This window comes from Vipera ursinii (assembly GCF_947247035.1).
Source record: "Vipera ursinii genome assembly, chromosome: 9".
Classification (NCBI taxonomy): domain Eukaryota; kingdom Metazoa; phylum Chordata; class Lepidosauria; order Squamata; family Viperidae; genus Vipera; species Vipera ursinii.
The window spans coordinates 14,913,439-14,934,392 of NC_139523.1; the positions used below are offsets into that span (position 1 = coordinate 14,913,439).

General features: G+C 40.2%; 1 protein-coding gene across 1 annotated transcript in view; it reads left to right on the plus strand.

The window, feature by feature from the left end:
* Nucleotides 1-8,024, plus strand: part of PTPRU (protein tyrosine phosphatase receptor type U) — a 330,295-nt gene extending 322,271 nt beyond the window's left edge. The window contains exons 30-31 of the mRNA XM_083370035.1: nt 2,289-2,424; nt 7,951-8,024. Of these exons, the coding sequence (XP_083226161.1) occupies nt 2,289-2,424; nt 7,951-8,013 (199 nt within the window). The 3' untranslated portion in view covers nt 8,014-8,024. The remainder of the gene's footprint in view (nt 1-2,288; nt 2,425-7,950) is intronic.
* The last annotated feature ends 12,930 nt before the right edge of the window (nt 8,025-20,954 follow it).

Below are 20,954 nucleotides of genomic sequence, written 5' to 3' on the forward strand. Positions count from 1 at the left end.
TCCTCAGTATCCCTATTCACTCCATTAACTGAACTTTTCACAGGTTCTGCCCAGAAATCTGAAAAGCTGCTTGAAGTCACAGGGCTATGCAATGTGTAAAAAAAGCAGGTTGTAGTTTCATCTAAGTAAACAGCTGCAGCCAGGGATCAAAAGCAGCCAAAACTGATTTGAAAAGATATCTTAGGAAAAACACAATTGCTGTGTTGCTGTTCAGCTGCTGATTTTTGGTTCAACAACATCCACACTCCAAGAGAACAAGCGAGCTTCCAAGTTGACAAAGGCATCCAGCAGGGAAACAGCCAAATTAAGGTTGTGTATTAGTCTAAAGATAATTTGGCAGCATGTCTGCAAATTCCGGAGGGTAAGGAATTGAGGAAAGAAAGAAGGAGAGAATAGGAAGGAGGCTTTGGCTTATAAACAGCCATCTTGTATACATCTGGCTAATTTGATTATATCAAGTGTGAAGGATTTATTAGCTCTGAAGGGAATCCATGCCCAGAAGAATTTACAGCGTAAGCTGGCAACATGCCTGTACGCTGCTGGGAGAGAAACTAATTTTGCTTGGGTCACACCAGTTTACACAAAGCCAAACAGGTGCTTGAGTAGGAGCATTTGAAGTGGCTTAATCTTATACTGAGAGTCTGAGACAGTAACAATATCATGCACAGGTGTTTGGTTTGATTGAATTGGGAGTTGTCATTTCTAAATGCCCATCTTTTCCCCGTCAAAATAACATTCTGGAATAGAAGAGCTTTGTGATCAGATCCAGAAAAAGGCAACCAAGTTTCCTTTTGAGATTAGGCTGTCCAAAATGTTTTCTGAACTGTTTTCCAGATCAGAAAACAACTGAGTTTAGCTATTCTTGTTACAAGAAGAAAGAAAAGAAAGAATTTGATAACCAAAGATCTGAAGAATGCCCAGGTCGGAAATGACCATATTAAATAATAACTTTGCCTCAAACCCAAACATGAGATCTCAACTTGTGTATACAACATCGCAAACAACATTTTGATATTTGAAGGTTGTTTCCATCCTATCCACTTAAAATAGGTGAAAAATTTGACCCAATGCAAATAATAATACAATGTTGGCATTTATGCAATACTTCTCCTGAAAGGTTAATATGCTGCATGACCACAACTGTGTAATAGTGCTTGCAGCTATTATCTTCATTAACAAGTTTCTCACCATTACATAGTATAACTGTTTCCTTCCCCTCTATTTTTTTAATTATCTTTAAACTCTTGTGTGTTTAAGCACTCAATTGAATCTTGCTCAGCAATTTAATCTCTTACTAAGGGTTATTTCTCAGATATTGCCACCAGCCATCATATTCAATCAGAAACAGGCAGTCTAGGGCCCTTTGTTTTAAAAATGGCTATGTTGAAAGCTTAACTCAGTTATGCATCACCCAGAAAGAAACACATCGTTTTCTGAAAAAGTGTGCAATCTGATGGTCTATTCTGCCTCTTGTGGGAAGCATAAGAATAAATATTGAACTAATTTCCAGTTCATTACCAGTTCATTTCCATACCAGTTCATTATTATTCCTCTTGAGCAAAACAAAATGGACAAGTGATTGCTTGTGCAGCTTTTGCTTATTTACTGGATTTATAGCCTGCCCTGTCTACCTGTAAATAACTTGCATGGAGATTAAGAGAAAAATGCCAAATATAAAAAGAAATGATTACTTTTTTTTTAAAAAAAAGAAAAGTCATAGCATAACTCCAGCCACATCGAGTAGAAAGTCATCAGTTAAACCAATTAATATCTAGGATGAAGCAATATATCTTGCTGCTTTTTCTACAGTCAAAGACAGTGAGGATTGATTGTAATTCTTGTCTGTGTTCCACTCTTTGAAGACAATAATAAAAGAATGGGCCCTTTACTGTTTGCTGAACAAAAGTCTCTGTAAGCTGGGTAGTATTTGACTAAAGCATCATTTTACAAATTTACCTATCATGAGAGCCCTTTGTTAAAGCTTCCAAACGACATGGTTTTCAAGGGTCAGATAAATCACACTAAACATGATACACAAATGCCACAAATTCTACATCTTTTCTCAACTCAGTTCATTTCGGCAACATGCCTTGTGAGTAGCATCAACCCATCTTTTAATTTAATCTCTCTGAAGCGATCTGGATAATGATATGGAAGAACTGGACACATTACCTTTGCTTTATTTGCTTGTTCTCTCCCTAATGCTAGGCCTAATATGGACTACTAATCTACTGCTCCTATTAGTCTCCTTTTAGATGCTTTCTTCATGTGTCTAATTTCTTCTTTAGGAATGGAGGTGGACGAAGTGGTACCTTCTGCGCCTGCACCATGATCCTGGAGATGATCAGGTGTCACAAGTTGGTGGATGTTTTCTTTGCCGCAAAGACCCTTCGCAACTATAAGCCAAATATGGTCGAGACCTTTGTAAGTCGCGGGTAGTATTTATTTGACCTACTTCTCTTAAAGAGTGTTATGGTATTTCTTCAAGAAATTATGGAACTTGCTCCTGTTAAAGGTGACCATGATTTACAAAAACAGAAGGTGGATTGGGGGCATTTTTCAACTATCAAAAGAATGTCCATACTCAGAAGTTTATACCAATTACTGTGAACCTTTGATATGGAAATTCTGTGGAATCATCACAGCTGGTAGAATTCAGCATGCCACTAAATTCAAATAAAACAGTAGAAATTTCCATTCATGTCATGCTTAGGATTGTCTGGAAAGAAATTGGTTGCCCTTTTGAAGAACAAAGAGCTACTATAAATTGATGTTTAGTCTGATCCCTGGTGCCAGACGGCTTAAGCTTCTTGGTCTGATGAAATGATATGTAACCAATATCTGGTTTTCCCACCTCTATGCTTTGTGTGTTCTGAAAATGAAAATAAAGTAGGTTTTTAATATGTCACATTTACAAATGCATAAATGCATAATTGAACACTACTAGTAGTGTAACACTTCCTGGCTACATTTTGTTGTTTTTCAGTTGCTAAGTCGTCTCCTACTCTTCACAACCCCATGGACTATAGCACGCCAGGCACCCTGTCCTCCACTGCTTCTGGAGTGTGCCTAAATTCATGTTCATTGTGCTGGTGAAACTATTTAACCGTCTCATCCTCTGGCATCCCCTTCTCCTTTTGCCTTTCCATCTTTCCCAACATCAGGGTCTTTTCCAAAGAGTCTTACCTTCTCGTTTGGTGACCAAAGTATTTGAACTTCAGCTTCAGTATCTGTCCTTCCCAAAAGCAGTCAGGGTTGATTGATTGGCCACATGGTACTATCATTAAGCCAAATCAGAATGGAAGAGAGAAGAGATACATGCCCGTTTAATCAGATCAGGAAGCATAATTGCATATACAATATCTCAGAGGAAATGTTTTCTCTGTGTACAGTACCCATATCTTCTCTCTCAAAGTGTCCTCTACAAAACATAAAATAGATCTTTTATATGTTATGAACTACATCTCCCAACAGCCTCAGCTAGCATGGCCAATGGGGGAAGGATACTAGGAGCTATAGATTCAGCAATATTGGGCAGATTTTCTGTTGTATAGAAGAAAGAGAGGCATGTCTTAAACATTGCTTTAGAGGGGAAATACAAGGTTTGGATTATGGATTATGAAATTTCTCCCTTGCGAGATGAAATGCCTATATAGAGGTTGCTCTGATAGCATTAGAGAGAGAAAAAATTCAATTGAGCAAGATGAAGGATGGAATTAAGCCAAGGCAATTTTTTTTCTCAAAGTGAACTGGCATTGAGTTGTGTAACCTATTGGGCTAAATTGCAAGGTATTAGGATATGCAAACTAGTATTTTCAACCAGAACTCAATCTTCCCCCAATTTGTATTGAACCTGCAAAATCTGATTCCTAAGACTTAGCTTAATGATCTCACCGCAGGAATAAATGAGAGTGTTGCTGTTAGTAGAGCTTCACTGATCTGCGTGTGTTAAGGATCTGGCCCCCACAAGCATCCTTCTCTGATGCTGGAATTTTATTTCTCTACATTACTATAAAGAAGTAGACATTTTTTTGTTTTTTTTTATCCAAAAGTACTATGTGGTTAATATCTTTGATCTCTTCCTTTCTGATGTCCTGTTTTACTTAAGTCTGGTGGTGCCCAACTCCAACATTGATTAATGGTTGTCATAATGGTTATGACACTGGCTCACCAACCAGAAGCTTGGCAGTTCAAGACTCAAGTATTGCATGATGGGGTGAGCTCCTGTTCTTGCCCCAGCTCCTGCCAAACTAGCAGTTTGAAAACATGCAAGTGCAAGTAGATAAACAGGTATCACTTTGGTGGGAAGATAACAGCATTCTGTGCACCTCGGTGTATAATCATGCTGGCCACATGAACACAGAAGCATCTTTGGACAACCCTGGCTCCCTCAGCTAGGAAACAGAGATGAGCACTGTCCCTTGAAGTTGAACGTGACTGGGCAGGGGAAACCTTTGCCTTCCCCCACCCCCTAACTTCTCTACTGGATCTGATGGGGCAGGTAGAAACTATATAGTAACTCTGTAGCTCAGGGGTCCCCAACCCCCAGTCCATGGACTGGTACCGGGCCGTGGCATGCCAGCAACTGGGCTGCACAAACAAAGCCCCATCCACGTGATGCAGGCAGCACACAAAACCATGCCCATCCACCCCCCCTGGTCCATGGAAAAATCTCTCTCTATGTAACTGGCCCCTGGTGCCCAAAAGGTTGGAGACCTCTGCTGTAGCTCATTGCTCAGTAAGCAATCACATCTGCATATTTTTTTCCCAACCAGTTGAAGTTAAAGGCACTGGGTTATTAACTGGAAGACCAAGACTTCTAATCCTGTCTTAGGCACAAAGCCAGCTGTGTGACCTTAGGCCAATCACACTCTCTGCACCCTCAGAAGCAGGCAACGGCAAATTATTTCCAGAAATTTTGCCAAGAAAATTGCAGGCATTTGACTATGTGTTTGCCAAGATTACCTCAAAGACATGGTACACACTTGGTAGAGTGTGTATTGGATTGTAGTTAGTGCTTACAGTGTGTGTAGGACTGTATCTAGTGCTGTTATACTTTTCCAGCTACTTTGAGTAGAAAGAATAATGGGGAAAAGGTTATTTATATTATTTACGCCAACATTTATTCTTTGTTTTTTTTCCTCCAAGTAGGTCAGAATAGCATAAGTAATTTCCTCCCCCCAATTTCAAACTCACCACTATTCTGTTGAATAAAATAGGACATAAAAGCCCTGAGGTGGAAATTAGAGGTAGAAGATCTGCCAGCCTCACTTTCTACAATTTTCTAATTCTTTTTATTTTTCATAAAGATAAAACTGCTACATTAAACTACTTTCTATATCAGTTTGCATATATTAGCACAGGCTTTCTTCCACTGCCCAGTTTTGTACACTGTCTTACCTAACATGCTTTCTCTTGCTTGGTGTGAGAAATGAATGCATTTTACATGATTTGGAGAGCTATATTACAAAATTCAGAGAAGTGTGAAAATGAAAAGATAATTGTGTCCCGACCCATATAATAGTTTGTGGATTGTGAGTTATCTCGTAACATGTTATGGAACATTGAATATCTTTCTCCCATACTTCTGGGTTATGTTCAACAAAGCTATCCCAGTGTTTATTGTTCAGTTCAACGATTACATCATTCTTGCTCTTAAATTCAGAGGGTCCAAGACCCATGATTTTATAATGTTTTCCTAACTGGCATAATTTAATAGCTCTTGAGCTACCGTATTTATTTTTCTTCCCCTACCACCCGCTCCAAGACGTGATTAGATTTTGAGTAAAGGATTCACTGCATCTTTAGATCACTTTGCACAACAGAACTTTTTTTTGGAATTTACAACGAGTAACTTAATCAGTTATACTGTATATCTCTGTCACAATTACCTTATAACTGGAACCCTTTTTCTATGACTTAATTCTTCCTAGACAGTATCTCATTATTTTCAGAACTTAGTTGCCACAGCTGAAAACAACTGCCCTGTCTTTTAAAACAAGACATACAATGATTTTCATAAAATGGTTGCTCCTATATAAAAGAGGGAACTTAATTTAGGCTTTCTGACAAGTAGGTAGTAAATCACCTCCCTTTTGGACTGAAGAAACAAAAGGCCACATCCTACATCAACTGAAGGCTTATCTTAGGGGTCACTAATTTTTCAGGCCTCTGGTGTCATTAGGCAATGTTATGTTAAAGTAAAGGTAAAGGTTCCCCCGCACATGTGTGCTACGTTTCCGACTCTAGGGGCCGGTGCTCATCTCCGTTTCAAAGCCGAAGAGCCAGCGCTTGTCTGAGGATGTCTCCGTGGTCATGTGGCCGGCATGACTAGATGCCAAAGGCGCATGGAACGCTGTTACCTTCCCACCGTAGTGGTCCCTATTTTTCTACTTGCATTTTTATGTGCTTTCAAACTGCTAGGTTGGCAGAAGCTGGGACAAGTAACAGGCGCTCACTCTGTTACGCGGCACTCGGGATTCGACCCACCAAACTGTCGACCATCTGATCGACAAGCTCAGCATCCTAACCCACTGAGCCACCGCGTCCCTTAATGTTATGTTACTAGGCTGTAAATCTTGAAAAATGTTGGCAAGTTCATCCTGAGATGACATGTAACTGTGTTGAAATCTCACATGAAGTTTCAGCCCTATTGTTTTTTTAAAAAAATCAAATTTAATTTAATCAACTGAGGGAATATTGTATCTGCAGATACAATATTGAATTATTGTTTCCCATAGTGGCCAATCAGGGTTTTCAAGTTAAGACCACAGCCAAGGTTAAATAATCTTCTCCCAGGACCACTTTCCAGCAGCTCTTTTTTATTTATTATGCTATTATTTTATTAAAAGCCTTTGTAAACAACTCACCACATAAGAGAACCTTTGTGATGGGTTGCAATCCATACCACCAAATATAGTTAGGTACTTAGCTAAAGTGGGGAATAACAAACAATGCTAACCAAGGCCCACTTAGTAGAGAATAAAACCTAGTTAGATTGTATAGGAAATTATTGATGTGCAGCCACAATTGGGACCCAAATTTCCATTGTTAAGCAAGGTGGTTTGACAAGGATGAGCAGAGCAACTCTTGAGCAAAAGAGAGCTTGCACAAAAAGAGGATACTGAGAGTAGTTAAGTTTACACAGCAACCACACAGATACACTGAGGTGTGTACAAAAGTTTTACTTGTGGGATAAGACAATAGCACAGTCCAGGAAAAAACAGTCCAGGTCATACACGAGTAATGAAAATGATAGCAGATAACAACAATCCAAGGATTATCTGATACAGAGTCTTCTTACCAGTCCCTAAGTTAAACACAGTTCTACAGGTTTAGCAAAACAGTAGCAAACCCACAAACCACGATAAACAGCAAGTAACAGCAAGCGAGAGTGAACGTAACAGAGAGAGAGAAGCTATGTCTCTAGCTCCCTCTTATGGCCGTAGGAAACAGCACTGGCCAATCATTAGAAGGTATGATGCAATGCATTACATAGTTAAAGTGATACATTACAGTTCTGTAACAATGATACAATCGTAGTTCATATATATTGCCAACCCAACCAGTTAGGCCACAGACATATACCTAACATGGTTATTAAGTGAGTCTGTCATGGTTGACTTCTAATACATCTCTGCTTACAACTAGACAACAGAAAGTAGGGAGGGAAGAGGGGAGTAATTGGAATAAATGGGGAGCTGGGAGAGCATTGAGGAATTCAAGCACTGTCTGTGGCCTGAGAGAATTTCTATACCTCAAGGTTAAACACTGGGAAACCTCTGAAGGGTGCAGACTTTTCCCAAAACAGACTGACTGTGTAATATGATTGGTGGACAATGAACAAGTGAGTGGCCCAGGGGGAAAAGGGGACTGTTACCTAAGCTGCTTTTCACATGAAAACCCCAAAGTTTGCATGTACTCACTCTCTTGTTTTCCCTTTCCTTAAAGGAACAGTACCACTTCTGCTATGACATAGCCCTGGAATATCTGGATTCACTGGAGACCAGATAGCATCTTATCCAAGCATCCCAAAGGCAAGTGTTTGTATTGGGTTTGGGCCAAACCTGCATTTTGCACCCAGACTTTTTTTGAATTAGAATGAGAGAGAGAGGAAAAAAACCAAAGCAATGCATTGGAATAAAATGGGGGGGGGGGAGAAGGCAAGATACAAGAACTGTGTTGTTCATTCTCTACCTTTTTTGTTCCTATCCTCCTCCTGCTGCTTCTCTAGTTGCCAGCAGAGCAGAGCCTATACAAACTCAACCCATGTACACAGTGTTGTGCATATGCCAGCCATGAGTTTGATACCTGCGTGTCATTTCTGTGTATATGGATACTGGTGTGCGGAATGGGCATCCCAGTGGGTCTCCTTGTGATGCTAAGACTCAGCGGCTGGAAAGAACCCAGCACTACAGACAGCAGACAACAAGCAAAATCCATCCCCTATCAACATGGCCCCAGGAGATTGGAGGAAGCAATGGAATTTCTTCTGAAAGCTAAGATGCTTTCTGGGCAGAAAAGATCAGCTTGTCATTGTTTGGGAAAGCAACGTGGGACTAAAATGCTCATTGGACTTGTACAGTTTTCATTCTTTCTTTATAACCACCTCTTTCTTGTCTCCAAATTAGTGCCTGCCTCCAAAGAGAGTTTGTAAATTGCTATGTGGCAGGAAAACTGTTGTAAAAACAGAACAAAACCCCAGTCATCTAAGAGGAAGAAAGCAGACATGTGTCTTGCTCTTGAATTAAGGTGTTCAGATTTTCTTCATAACCATGGTAACCATATACCTGGGTGTTTTGTTCCAAACTATCCAAGCTTTGGAAGAGCCTTACTTAGACCATAGAATCTAGGATTGGAAAAGGCTGCGGTAGTCTTCTAGTCCAACCCCTCTGCTCAAGGCAGGAGACCTTATACCATCCCAGTCAAATGGTTATCCAGTCTATGTTTGAAAACCTCCAATGATGGAGCACCCACAACCCCAGGAGAAAGCTATTCCATTGATTAATTCTTCTCACTGTGAGAAAAATTATCAGAATATTGGTGTCAGACCTGCAGCCCTTGACTGGCATCTTTTCAAGTAGGGCTTGACCATAAAACTTCCTCAATAGCGCAACCCCTTCAACAACTTTGCCACAAGAACTCATACACAGATGCAGACTTCATAGTTCACCAACAAGCATGTAAGCCAGAAGAGAATCTGTTCCTAAGAATGACTAAGCAAGGGGTATGAGTAAGAAAGGAAAGGTCCCTATCAGTCCAGATAATTCTGTTTTAGAGTCAAATGTAGACTTTCCTGTGTGTGCAGGTGGCAGTTTTGGAATGAAAGGTGGTGACAAATAGCTGTTTTCAGCACTTATGATTAATGTAGTGGGAAGACTTTTATGCTTTGGAAAGATGAGCTGGTTGAGTATGCTGGAAGAAATAGCTTTATATTGCCTTTGTGTGGCTTTGCTTGGAGTCAGACTTCACAGGAGGTAGTGCTGAAAGATGCCAGCACAAGAATATGAAGGATGGGCAGGTATGTTTTTATAAGAATCCAAGACCTCGGATCCCATTTCTTTCTTTTGCTCCATCAGTCAAGCTAATCAGAGTATTTCTACATCTCCCACTCTTGGTGCAAGGTTCTGTTGAGATAATAGAGGAGATATTAATACAGAACAGCATTAGCGAACCAGATGTGCTGTGCATGAAAATTTAGGTGCGCCATTCATTTATTTAAAAGCGCCACTGGACACTCCAGACAGGCTAAGAGAATTTTCACCAAACATGGAGAATCAGCTTGTTCAAAACATTTGGCCATTCCACTTAAAAAGCCCAATGCCTCCAATTTTCAGGCAACATGATGCAGACAAGTGCATGTGCAAAAAATGCGGAGTAGTTAATGTGCCTTTGTATCCTTTATGAAGTGCATCACACTAATATAAATGAATGGGCTTCAGCTAGAGCCTTAATGAGGGAGTAAAAAGTATCAAAGTGTTGGTGTGGCTCAGGAGATTGAAGCCCTGCTCCTTTTTGGCACATGAGATACATAAAACACATTAAAAAAGAGGGGGGCTTCAGGTGCCTAGTGGCACCTATGATTTTGATCCCCTTCCGCATGAAACCTCTGGACTTCAGACCATGATTTTATTTTTTTTCAAATTACTTTTAGTCCTGTCAACAAAGAGCATCAGTCACTGTGCTGATAGATGCAATAAAGGAAGAAGATTCTTCTAGGTCAGGATATTGATTGAATTAGCCAAGGGAAAGGAGATCTGTTGGTTCATAGAACAGATATAAAGATGATGCATTCCTTCTGGGAAAAATGGGGGAAAAGAAGCGTAAATATGAACAGAAACTCAAGCCAATACTTTTAGGAATGACATGGCAACTTACATTATTTCATGCATCTGCCAGTTTGTATTTTCTGGGGGTTTTTTCTCTCTCCAGAATGCCCAAATTTCACATCTTAGGACTTTTTGGGAAGGAGAGAAAGAAAGGATGATGGCCATCAGCAAGAGCCCCTATTTGGAATGCAGTTTCTACCTTTTTGGGGGGTGGGGTGGGTGAAAGAGGAAGTGGGAGGATTTAAAGCTTTTTCTTCCACAGTGAATTCTGGGGAAAGTGAAATGACACCTCTCCAGAAGTAGCAGCCAGATATAGTAGGGCAAAGTGATGAGATAAGAGGTGTGGAAACATTCAAAAGGAAGATAGATGTGTATAATAACATAAAGTGTTAATACATGTAATCCCAAATGGGTGATTGGATTACAAGAACTAAACTGAGAAACAGGTGATGGGGCAAGAATTGATTTTTTTTTAAATGATTAGGTTTTGATTCCAGCTGGTATGGTGCCTCTGAGGAGACTTAGAACATGAATTTCCAAGTACTCCAAGAACGTTTGAGAAGACAGTCCTAGATATTTGTAGCTAAGCACCGTGATAATATGCGTGTGGTGTCTTTTATTACAGATCCCGAGGTCAGAGGCAAGTATGTAAACCATAGATAACTCAAGCATGGTCAGATGCTACATGTTTCATCACTTGATATCACCTGTGGACATGTATGAAGCCAGTGTGGGAAAAGTAAGATTGGAATTGGCTCAGTAGAGTTAAGAGACAATCCGAAGAGGCCCAGATATAACAGGTAGTTGTGCCAGATTCAAGTAAGTGAGCAGAATGGAATTATCGAAATGTAGAACAGATGGGAACCTGAGGTTGCAACAGAAGGATTGCTTTTCTTTTCCTTCCTCCTGTGGATGTGAATGTGAAGATGAAGATTGATTAATGGGAATAGCAACATGCAGTGTCTGGCATTTAAAGCAAAGACAGCTGCCACGTGTGCTTTTGCAGAGTTTGTACAGCTAGAGCATTAAAAAGGCTAAGCGTGGAACACAATTTCATATAAGTGCAGAATAGGGGAGCTTGGAGAAATATTCCGCTGGCTGAAAGTCACAGCTTTCATTTTGAAAATAGAGAAGAAAGGGAGAAAGTCCTGGCCTTTAATGGTTGGTGTACTTTAAATGATATACGTGGTAACACCTCTGAAGTTGAAGACCACATGATCTTAAAGTTGCCAAAGCTGAGAAAGCTTAGAAGCTTCCCGTCTTAAGTGAATCTGGCAATTTTTCAATACAGTGAGTGGTACCTCGGTATTCAACTGCTTCAAAACTCATTGAATTTATTTGATGCATTTTGGTGCAAAAATGTTGTGTCGGTACTCGTAGTTACTTTGATATTCAGCGCACGGCAAAAGGAAGATGGGGGACAGCTGCAGAGGGCGGACAGGAAGTTGGTCATGCTGGGAAGGTCGCTGACATAGGCAAAAGGGCAGAAGAAAGTTTTTCCTGGACAAAACAAAGGGTCATGTGGTAAGTCGCCTGGTTTGTTTGGCAGTTGTACTTTTTAGTATCCGTCCTACTTCACAGAACCAATTAACAATGAATACCATGGTGCCACTGTAATGGGATGTACTTCTAATTGGAGAAACTGTTTTTTTTTAATGGGGTTGGTGCTAATGCTAATACCTTTGAAAGGTTTGAAGAGGCAGGTTCTGATGCAATTCTCATGTATCATATTCTCACAAGGAAAACAAGGTGAAGGGGTTTTATATATATAAATTTTGTTAGAAAGCAAGGTGAAGTTTTCAGGTTGATTGAAGCTGAATAACCTGTGTGCTGCTTATTTTCAAGATATGTATCTACTTGCAGGTGATAGAGCAAGGGAGGCCACTTAAAGAACGGTTATATTTGGAAAATCTATATCACATCTTCTTTTACAATTTCACCACAGCCAGTCAGTTTTGAGCATAACATTCCCCAGCTTTGCAACCTTCTGATATGTTGGCATTACAGCACCTAGAATTCTGACTGCTAGTTGGAAGTCCTGGGAGCTGCAGTTTCAATGTCTCTGGAAATCATCAGAGTTGGAAATGCCTGTTTCTCTGGTTCCGTGAGATATTTTTTTTTAAGTTCAAATCTTTAATACAATCTTTGGCCATCATTTACAATAAAAAATATAGTTTGACATAACAATTCATTATTAGGAAAGGGGAAGAAACAACAGGGCTATAAAATGACATATCTAACTGAAAGTTTTGCCATCTGACAGTTGTATATCTTGGTGAAGATGTTTGGCCATCTGAAACGCAAGCACGTGTTTAGCATCCCTGAAAAAATAATAAGCATAAAGTTTATCAGTGCGGGTCTCATATTTGGAAGTGATTGGGGCAATCAGAGGACATCTCGGGGTATCAGAAAAAGGACCCTGAATAAGATCATGGGTGAAAGTTCTTCCTCCTTGAATCCACAAGGGCAAAGCTTCTCCTAATAAGGAGTGTCATGAAATCTTTCCACCAGTAGAGCGGATGGGAGGGCATCAAAGCCGGCTCTGGAAAAGGGCCATTTATATTTGCTTTGGGTCACAGTAGATTATATAGAGGGGTGTGATGGCTCAGCAGTTAAAGACACTGAGCTGGGTCTATGACAATTCGCCACCTCGCCACAGCCAACTTGCTGTGGGACAACTTACTGCAGGACAAGAGTTACATTAACATTAAAGAAATGGTGGGACAGAATCATTAAAGAAAGGATGCAAAAGGAGGGACAGAATGAAATGGGAATGACAAAAATAAAATAAAATACTTTTTAAATTTATTTTAAATAATTAAATTGAATTGTTAAATCGTCCCACAGCAAATTGGCCTGTATCGAGTTGGCCACGGTGAGTTGGCCACTGCAAATTGGCCGTGGTGACCTGGCCATGACAGCGAGTTGTCCCATTCCTCACTGAGCCTGCATTCGAGACCCGAGTGCCACACAACAGAGTCAGCTCCTGTTACTTACCCCAGCTCCTGCCCATCTAGCTGTTCAAAAGAATGCAAATGTGAGTAGATAAATAGGTACCACTTGGTGAGAAGGTGACAGTTCCCTCTGCATCTCAGCTTATAGTCATGCTGGCCACATGACCATGGAAATTGTCTTCAGACAACACTGGCTCCCTCAGCTAAGAAATGGAGATGAGCACTGCCCCCTACAGTCAGATACAACTGGGCAGGTGAAACCTTTATCTTTACCTAGATTGCATAGGTACCCTGCAGTAGAAGACTGGCATCTGTCTCACATTTGGTGATAGCATTCAAGAGCACTGGTGGCATCATTTTGATGATCAATGTCCCTGATTCTCTCTTGTACTATTGATTTGGCCTTCTCCAGGGTTAATTTGTGTAAATATTCAGGAGAGAGGTCAAAACACGAAAGTTTTGCGATACAGAAATGGTGCCAATGAGATTAGCAACTGTCTGACAGCGGCAGAGGCATCAGGTCTGTAAAATCAAACATACCCTGGTTTCTCATCATTGAAATAACCAACTAAATAGCCTAAATATCAACTTGTCTGTTGTGCAGTTCAGTTGTGCAAGAACTGATCTACAGTGTAGAAGTACTTAACTTTACAAAGGGGGTATGGTCCAACGCAGAGGAAGAGGTGTTCATTTCACTTGTAAGTGTATTTTAAAAGCTCCTTTTTATGCTACTCTTCATACTCAGAATAATAACATTATTCCATGGGTAAGATATTGTTTTTTGAACACAGAATCTGTTGCTTTCATTATCACATCACCTGACCTTCTATTTTGAGAGGTGTTATCAGAGCTTACATTTCCTGACTCAGAAGCACATATCACAAGAGCTTCTAAGTGAGTCACTTTTTCCCCTGTGGCTTAACTTGAAGTCTCAGGGAGAATATTCCAGTCCTCAGATTCATGTTTTCTACACAGCCCTCTTTTACCATGGAGAGGTTGATGCGATGAAGACAGGAGAACTCTTTAGCTGTTCAAATCAAAACTGTTCTATAACTTCCAGTATAAAAAATTGAGGAACTTGTGGTTCTCCCTTATATAAAGTTTTGGACACCATTCCCATTATCCTCAGCCAGGACATCTCATGATGGCAAGGTGTCAGTGTTCCTACATCCACTGCTGCAATTTTCTTAAATAACAAAGCGACACATCCACAAAGCAATTATTTATCGTTCAATTGCTACTTTCCATTAGGAAGTTTTCCTGATGGATGTCACCAAATTTAGTCAAGTAATGATATGAGGATTGATTGGGAATGCGATGGGCCTGTGAACATATTTGCACAGAAGAGGAAATAGTTCCAAAAGGGAAACACACACTTTGTTTTAAAGAATAGGAGTAATGCCCTTTTGCAAGAACCATTCTTGTTTCTTCAGCTATTATCAGGAAAATATCTATTTTAAGAAAGCAGCTGCCACTTGCATGCATACACACATTCTATATGGATTATCCATTATGCTCCAGTTTTCTTGCACTTTAGAAAAACATATTTCAAAGATTTAAGTGTAGCTATTAGAACGCCGGCAGGGGCGCAGTGGCTCAGTGAGTTAGGATGCTGAGCTTGTCGATCAGAAGGTCGGCAGTTTGGCGGGTCGAATCCCGAGTGCCGCCTAACAGAGCGAGTGCCTGTAACTCGTCCCAGCTTCTGCCAACCTAGCAGTTCAAAAGCACGTAAAAATGCAAGTAGAAAAATAGGGACCACTACGGTGGGAAGGTAACAGCGTTCTGTGCTAGTCATGCCAGCCACATGACCACGGAGACATCCTCGGACAAGCGCTGGCTCTTCGGCTTTGAAACGGAGATGAGCACCGGCCCCTAGAGTTGGAAACGACTAGCACGCATGTGCGGGGGAACCTTTACCTTTTACCTTTATTAGAATGCCACTCCCTCAGCTGAAAATGATAGAAGCCTATAAGAAGGTGGGGTGAGATCCTCAATGAATGTAGTCACAAAGCAGAAATAAGAGTTTTCCCTGTTTGGAAACTGCCCAGAGTGAAAGAGATGGGAGAGTTTGCGATTTGGAAATACACCAGATAAATAATGCAGATCCTGGTCATCACATTTTAAGAAAGGTATTAAGCAAATGGAGATGCTGTTCACCCGAATGAAGGAGGGATTTGAAAAGTTCTGTGAGGAATGGTTGAAAGAATTGCCTACATTTAGCCTGAAAGGTGGTGGGGGTGGGGGTGGGGGAAACCAAGAAGAGAGATCAAGAGGAAAAACAGGACTTGTACTGCACTTAAATATAAATGCCTCCCAAATAATAAATACTAAATTGTATGCTGTAAAAGATATAACAGATAAACTTCAAATCTATGAAGCTTAAAACACAGAACAACATTACCGCCAATGAGATTAAATGACAAGGAAGCAATAGCTATAGCACTTAGACTTATATATAGTTCCATAGTGTTTTACAGAATTCCCTGGGCAGTTTACAGAGTCAGCATATTGCCCCCAACGATTTGAATACGCATTTTACCAACCTCGGAAGCATGGAAGGCTGAATCAACCTCCAGCTGGTCAGGATCAAACTCCAGACTGTGGGTAGTTTGAAGGCAAATATTTGCCTGCATTGCTGCATTCTAATCACTGTGCCACAAGGGCTCCTATGAGATAAGAATGTATGGTTTGAAAGACCATTAAAAGATTGAAGGAGGGAATACACTGACATCTGTCAAGAATGCTGCAGTACTTGCACAGGAAAAGGGACTGCTAGATGATTACCTTTGACTCTTAAAAATGATCTGAAGATGCGCTGTGATCCAGGTGTTATAATATCAGATGGGGGAAATCTCCATCTCTCAAATGTGAGATTGTTTGCAAATTCCAACTCAGCATCTTTTCCCTAGAGAATAATGCAGGGGTCTCCAACCTTGGCAACTTAAAAAACCCGTGGCCTCCAAAAACCTGCTGGCTAGGGAATTCTGGGAATTGAAATCCACAAAGTTGCCAAGGTTAGAGACCCCTGGAATAATGGGTGCGTACAGGAATGATGCTCACCCATTTAGGTTCTGAGAATGAATAAATAAAAGCAGCACTATCAAGTAGATTCCTTTTCCGGAGGAAGGAACGATATGGCAACAGATACAAAGTTAAAGAATCCAGTTGTGTTTCCATCTTAAGAGAACAACTAATCATGGCCACAATGTTTTTAAGATTTTCTGTCCTCTTTTTGTTCCATCTGAAAGGAAATGATCTTTACCAATTCCTGTATGAAATGACTCGATCTGTCCTTCTGCAAATATTGCACAAAAAGCAGAGCTTGGCTTTTTGTTAGATATCACACTTCACCAAATATTGAGACACTGTTTATGAAATTTAAATGTGTATTTTGAAGGAAAATGTACATTTTAAATCTATTTTGAAAAGAAAGGTGTATTTAAGTACATATTTTGAGTAGATTTTTTTTACAAAAAGCCCTGCAAATCAGTACATACATGGAATAGGATGCTAAATAAAAAATACATGAAATTGGCATGAAACAGAAATAAAAGATTATCCATTTGTATTGACTCTGTGCTAATAACGGGATAGAGGACTACTCCTTATTTAAGTAACTTGTTGATTTGCTTCATTCATAAATTATCACAGATGAAAGAAATAGATTTAGTTGGAGCAGGGACCAGCTGATCAGTCAGGTGATTCTGTTAGGGTCATTTAACCTGTGAAAATGCAAAAGAGAGAGAGAGAAAAGAAAAGAAAGGAGAATTTCCAGGGATGACTAAAATGTGCAGCTAATTTTGTCTGTGAATATAAATGTCAAATGCCTCCATTTTCGATGAATTGGTTGCTGTATCTCATTGTTCAGACGCCTTGTATTTCCTAAGCGGTATCCTTTGCTCCACTGCAGTGTGAAAACTCAATGTTTCTTCCATTCTTCAGGAAAAGTTCAAAAGTCAAAATATTTACATTCCAGGACAGGTTCATTTTGCAGGACATTTAATTTTTGAAAAAGTTTTTTTTTCTCTCCCTCAACAAGGGCAAGCGTTTAAAAAATAAAAATAAAAATCCAAAGTGCTCTCAAAAGCATCTGTTCTTCACCTTCCTCCAAAATGCTCATCCCGTCTATAAATGTGTACAGAGATCTTTGTATATAGAGACAGACATTATCCATATTAATAACAGTGTACATATTTATCAGTATTACAAATTCCATGGTGCTCCCCCTTCCTTTTTATTAAGAAGTCAATGAAATAAAGCATTTTCAACTGAAGACAAGTGCCACCAAAATGTTATCCTTTGGGGTCTGTTGTTGGTCCACTGTGGTTTTCATGAACACTGCCAAGGAGGTCCATGCAGCACAGGGGTCTTCAAACCTGGCCCTTTGATGACTTGTGGACTTCAACTCCCAGAATTCCTCAGCCAGCATGCCTGGCTAAGGAATTCTGGGAGTTGAAGTCCACAAGTCATCAAAGGGCCAGGTTTGAAGACCCCTGATGCAGCAGATGGGTTTAACATTTGTCTTGTGTCTGTTGGCCCTACCTTGGGGCAAGTTCTGCATCAGCCACTGGAAATGCCTTATGAGCAAAGTTGCTTGTTCCATCAACTTTGAGAGGTGAAGAGGAGAGAAAAAGTTCACAATAGGAAACAGGGTTCTGCAGGAATTGCTGATCTTCCCTTCCCTTCATCTCTGGGGCAGTATGCTGGGGTTTTTTTTCTTTTATTGATCTTTCAAGGCAATGTTTGGAAAATAAAATAAAATACATGTTTGGAAATTACCATGACTTTTAATTGTCTTCCACTATATGATACATTAAGGCAGACATGTCAAACACAAGGCCCGGGGGCTGGATCCGGCCCACGAAGTGGTTTCATGCGGCCCACGAAGCCATCCTGGAAACAGTGAGGAAACGGTCCCCACTGCCTTGGCCCTGGCCCAGAGACCCTCCTCCTGCCAGAGACCCTCAGATCTGTCCCACTCCTGCCCAGGCCCCCTCATAGGCACCCTTGATGCGAACGATGTAGAGCTGGCCACGCCCACCCAGTAGGCCATACACACTTAAGCCACGCCCACCCAGTAGGCCACGCCCACCCTGGCCATAACCACCTGGCCCCCTGAGGGCAACCGCAATGCTGATGCGGCCCTCAATGAAATTGAGTTTGACACCCCTGCATTAAGGCAAGACTTCCCTGGAAAGTCTTGTCGATGAAGGCTCTCAGTCATCCAGGTCATGGTTTATTTATTTATTTATTTTTATTTTAATTCTATTTATATCCCGCCCTTCTCCGAAGACTCAGGGCGGCTTACAAGCTTAGCAGTAGCCTTCATTCTATGTATATGCCTGCTTATTGGGGCTTTCACACACCCCAAGCGGCATTATTACAAAGTCAGCTTATTGCCCCCAACAATCTGGGTCCTCATTTTACCTACCTCGGAAGGATGGAAGGCTGAGTCAACCTTGAGCCTGGTGGGACGCGAACCTGCACTAATTGCAGGCAGCTGGTGTTACTTAAGGAGGCATTAGCCCACTGCTCCACCAAGGCTCAAAGGTTGTCCCAAAGGTCTTTTTTTTCCAAAAGGCAACTGGACTTTGTTTTTACTTGAAGACATTTTGCTTCTCATCCAAGAAGCTTCTTCAGTTCATGAACGGAACTGAAGAAGCTTCTTGGATGAAAAATGAAAGATCTTCAAGGAAAAACAAAATCCAGTTGCCTTTTGAAAAAAAAAAGTACCTTGGGGGTGCCAAATCATTTGCTATTACAATGAAATTCCATGGAAATAGTTATGAATTAAATACGTTATATGGAGGACTATGTATCAAATTCACAAAGATGGGGAATAAGCCATGGAAACTCCCACACATTTATCTGAATTTTGAATAATTGAAAACACTGAGCTGATATTTCATCCTCTGGCTTTTGTCATTTATATTAGTGGCATCAAAATAATCCCTTGGTTACATTCTTTAGTATTTTCATTCCACAAAGGCTATTATATTATAGTTGCTTTCCATTGTTTACTTTATTAATATTGGTATTGTTTTAAGGGAATATTTTATAATGCATCCTGTAAAAACAAATAGCATGTACTTTTAGAGATTTACACTGTGCCTTTTCAAACAAAAATGTTACTTAACAAAAAGCTTGTTACAAAAATACACATACAAGTAGTCCTCGACTTACAACAGTTCATTTCGTGATTGTTTGAAGTTACAACAGCACTGGAAAAAGTGATTTAGGACCATTTTTCACACTTACAAAGTTTGCAGCATCCCCATGGCCATGTGAACAAAATTCAGACGCTTGGCAACTGGCTTATATTTATGACGGTTGCAGTGTCCCGAGGTCATGTGATCCCCTTTTGTGACCTTCTGACAAGCAAAGTCGATGGGGAAGCCAGATTCACTTAACAACCGTGTTACTAACTACTGCAGTGATTGATTCACTTAACAAGTGTGGCAAGAAAGGTTGTAAAATGGGGCAAAATTCAGTTAACACTTAATATTTCACTAAGCAACAGAAATTTTGGGCTCAGTTGTGGTCGTAAGTCGAGGACTACCTGTAATAGGCCAACTATGGGAGATCTTAAAACAGAAAAAAGTCAAAATATGACATTAAGAGTATACCACCACTATAAAACTCACGACAGAGTTGTTTGGGAGAATTTAATGATCTTTGTCGTATATGAGATGAAGTTTGTGAGATACCTGAATTTTGTTCATGTATAGCATAGATATACAATACAATACAATACAATAACAGAGTTGGAAGGGACCTTGGAGGTCTTCTAGTCCAACCCCTTGCTCAGGCAGGAAATCCTGTACCATTCCAGGCAAATGGTTGTCCAATCTCTTCTTAAAAACTTCCAGCATTGGAGCATTCACAACTTCTGGAGGGAGGTGGTTCCACTAGTTAATTGTTCTGTCAGGAATTTTCTCCTTAGTTCTAGTTTGCTTCTTCTTGGTTGCTTCTTCTTATGGTTAGCTTGGTGATCTCAGATGAGACAAATTTTAGGTAATTCACAGAGAATGTCTGTATGCTAAGCCACAGATCAACATAAGATGAAAATCACCCCTAGATATCATCTTGTCATCACCATCACTGCCACCATCATCAATAGCAGACAGAATCCTGTGCGATTTAATCTTAGAACACCAAGACTTGAACTAAGTTGCTTAATAACTAGGATTTTCTTTGGTGTAAGAGACTGTGAGGAGGCTGGAAAAATCACTAGACATAAAGAATTATGGGACAGCAGCTTAATTTGGAGCCTCCCTCTTAAAGGGCAGCTCAGTCAGTTTGTAAACAGTCCAGGAAGAAGAGATTTAAACATTCATTCATTCATTCATTCATTCATTCATTCATTCATTCATTCATTCATTCATTCATACATTCAATTTGTATAGCTGCCCATCTCAATCAATGACTCTGGGCAGCTTTACAATTCAAAAAATACATTACATATACACTACAATTAAATATACACTGCAATTAAATGTTCAGAGAGGCTCCACCATAATTTCCTTGACAGTAAAATGGCTGTAGTTTCCTAAAGTGTACTCAGTGATTTTTTGCCTTAAAACTCCTTGCTGAAATTGTTATCATTCTTGCTTCCCTGAACATGCAGAGGGTTTGGCATTAAGTACAGCTATATTAAAAATGCAGGGAAGAG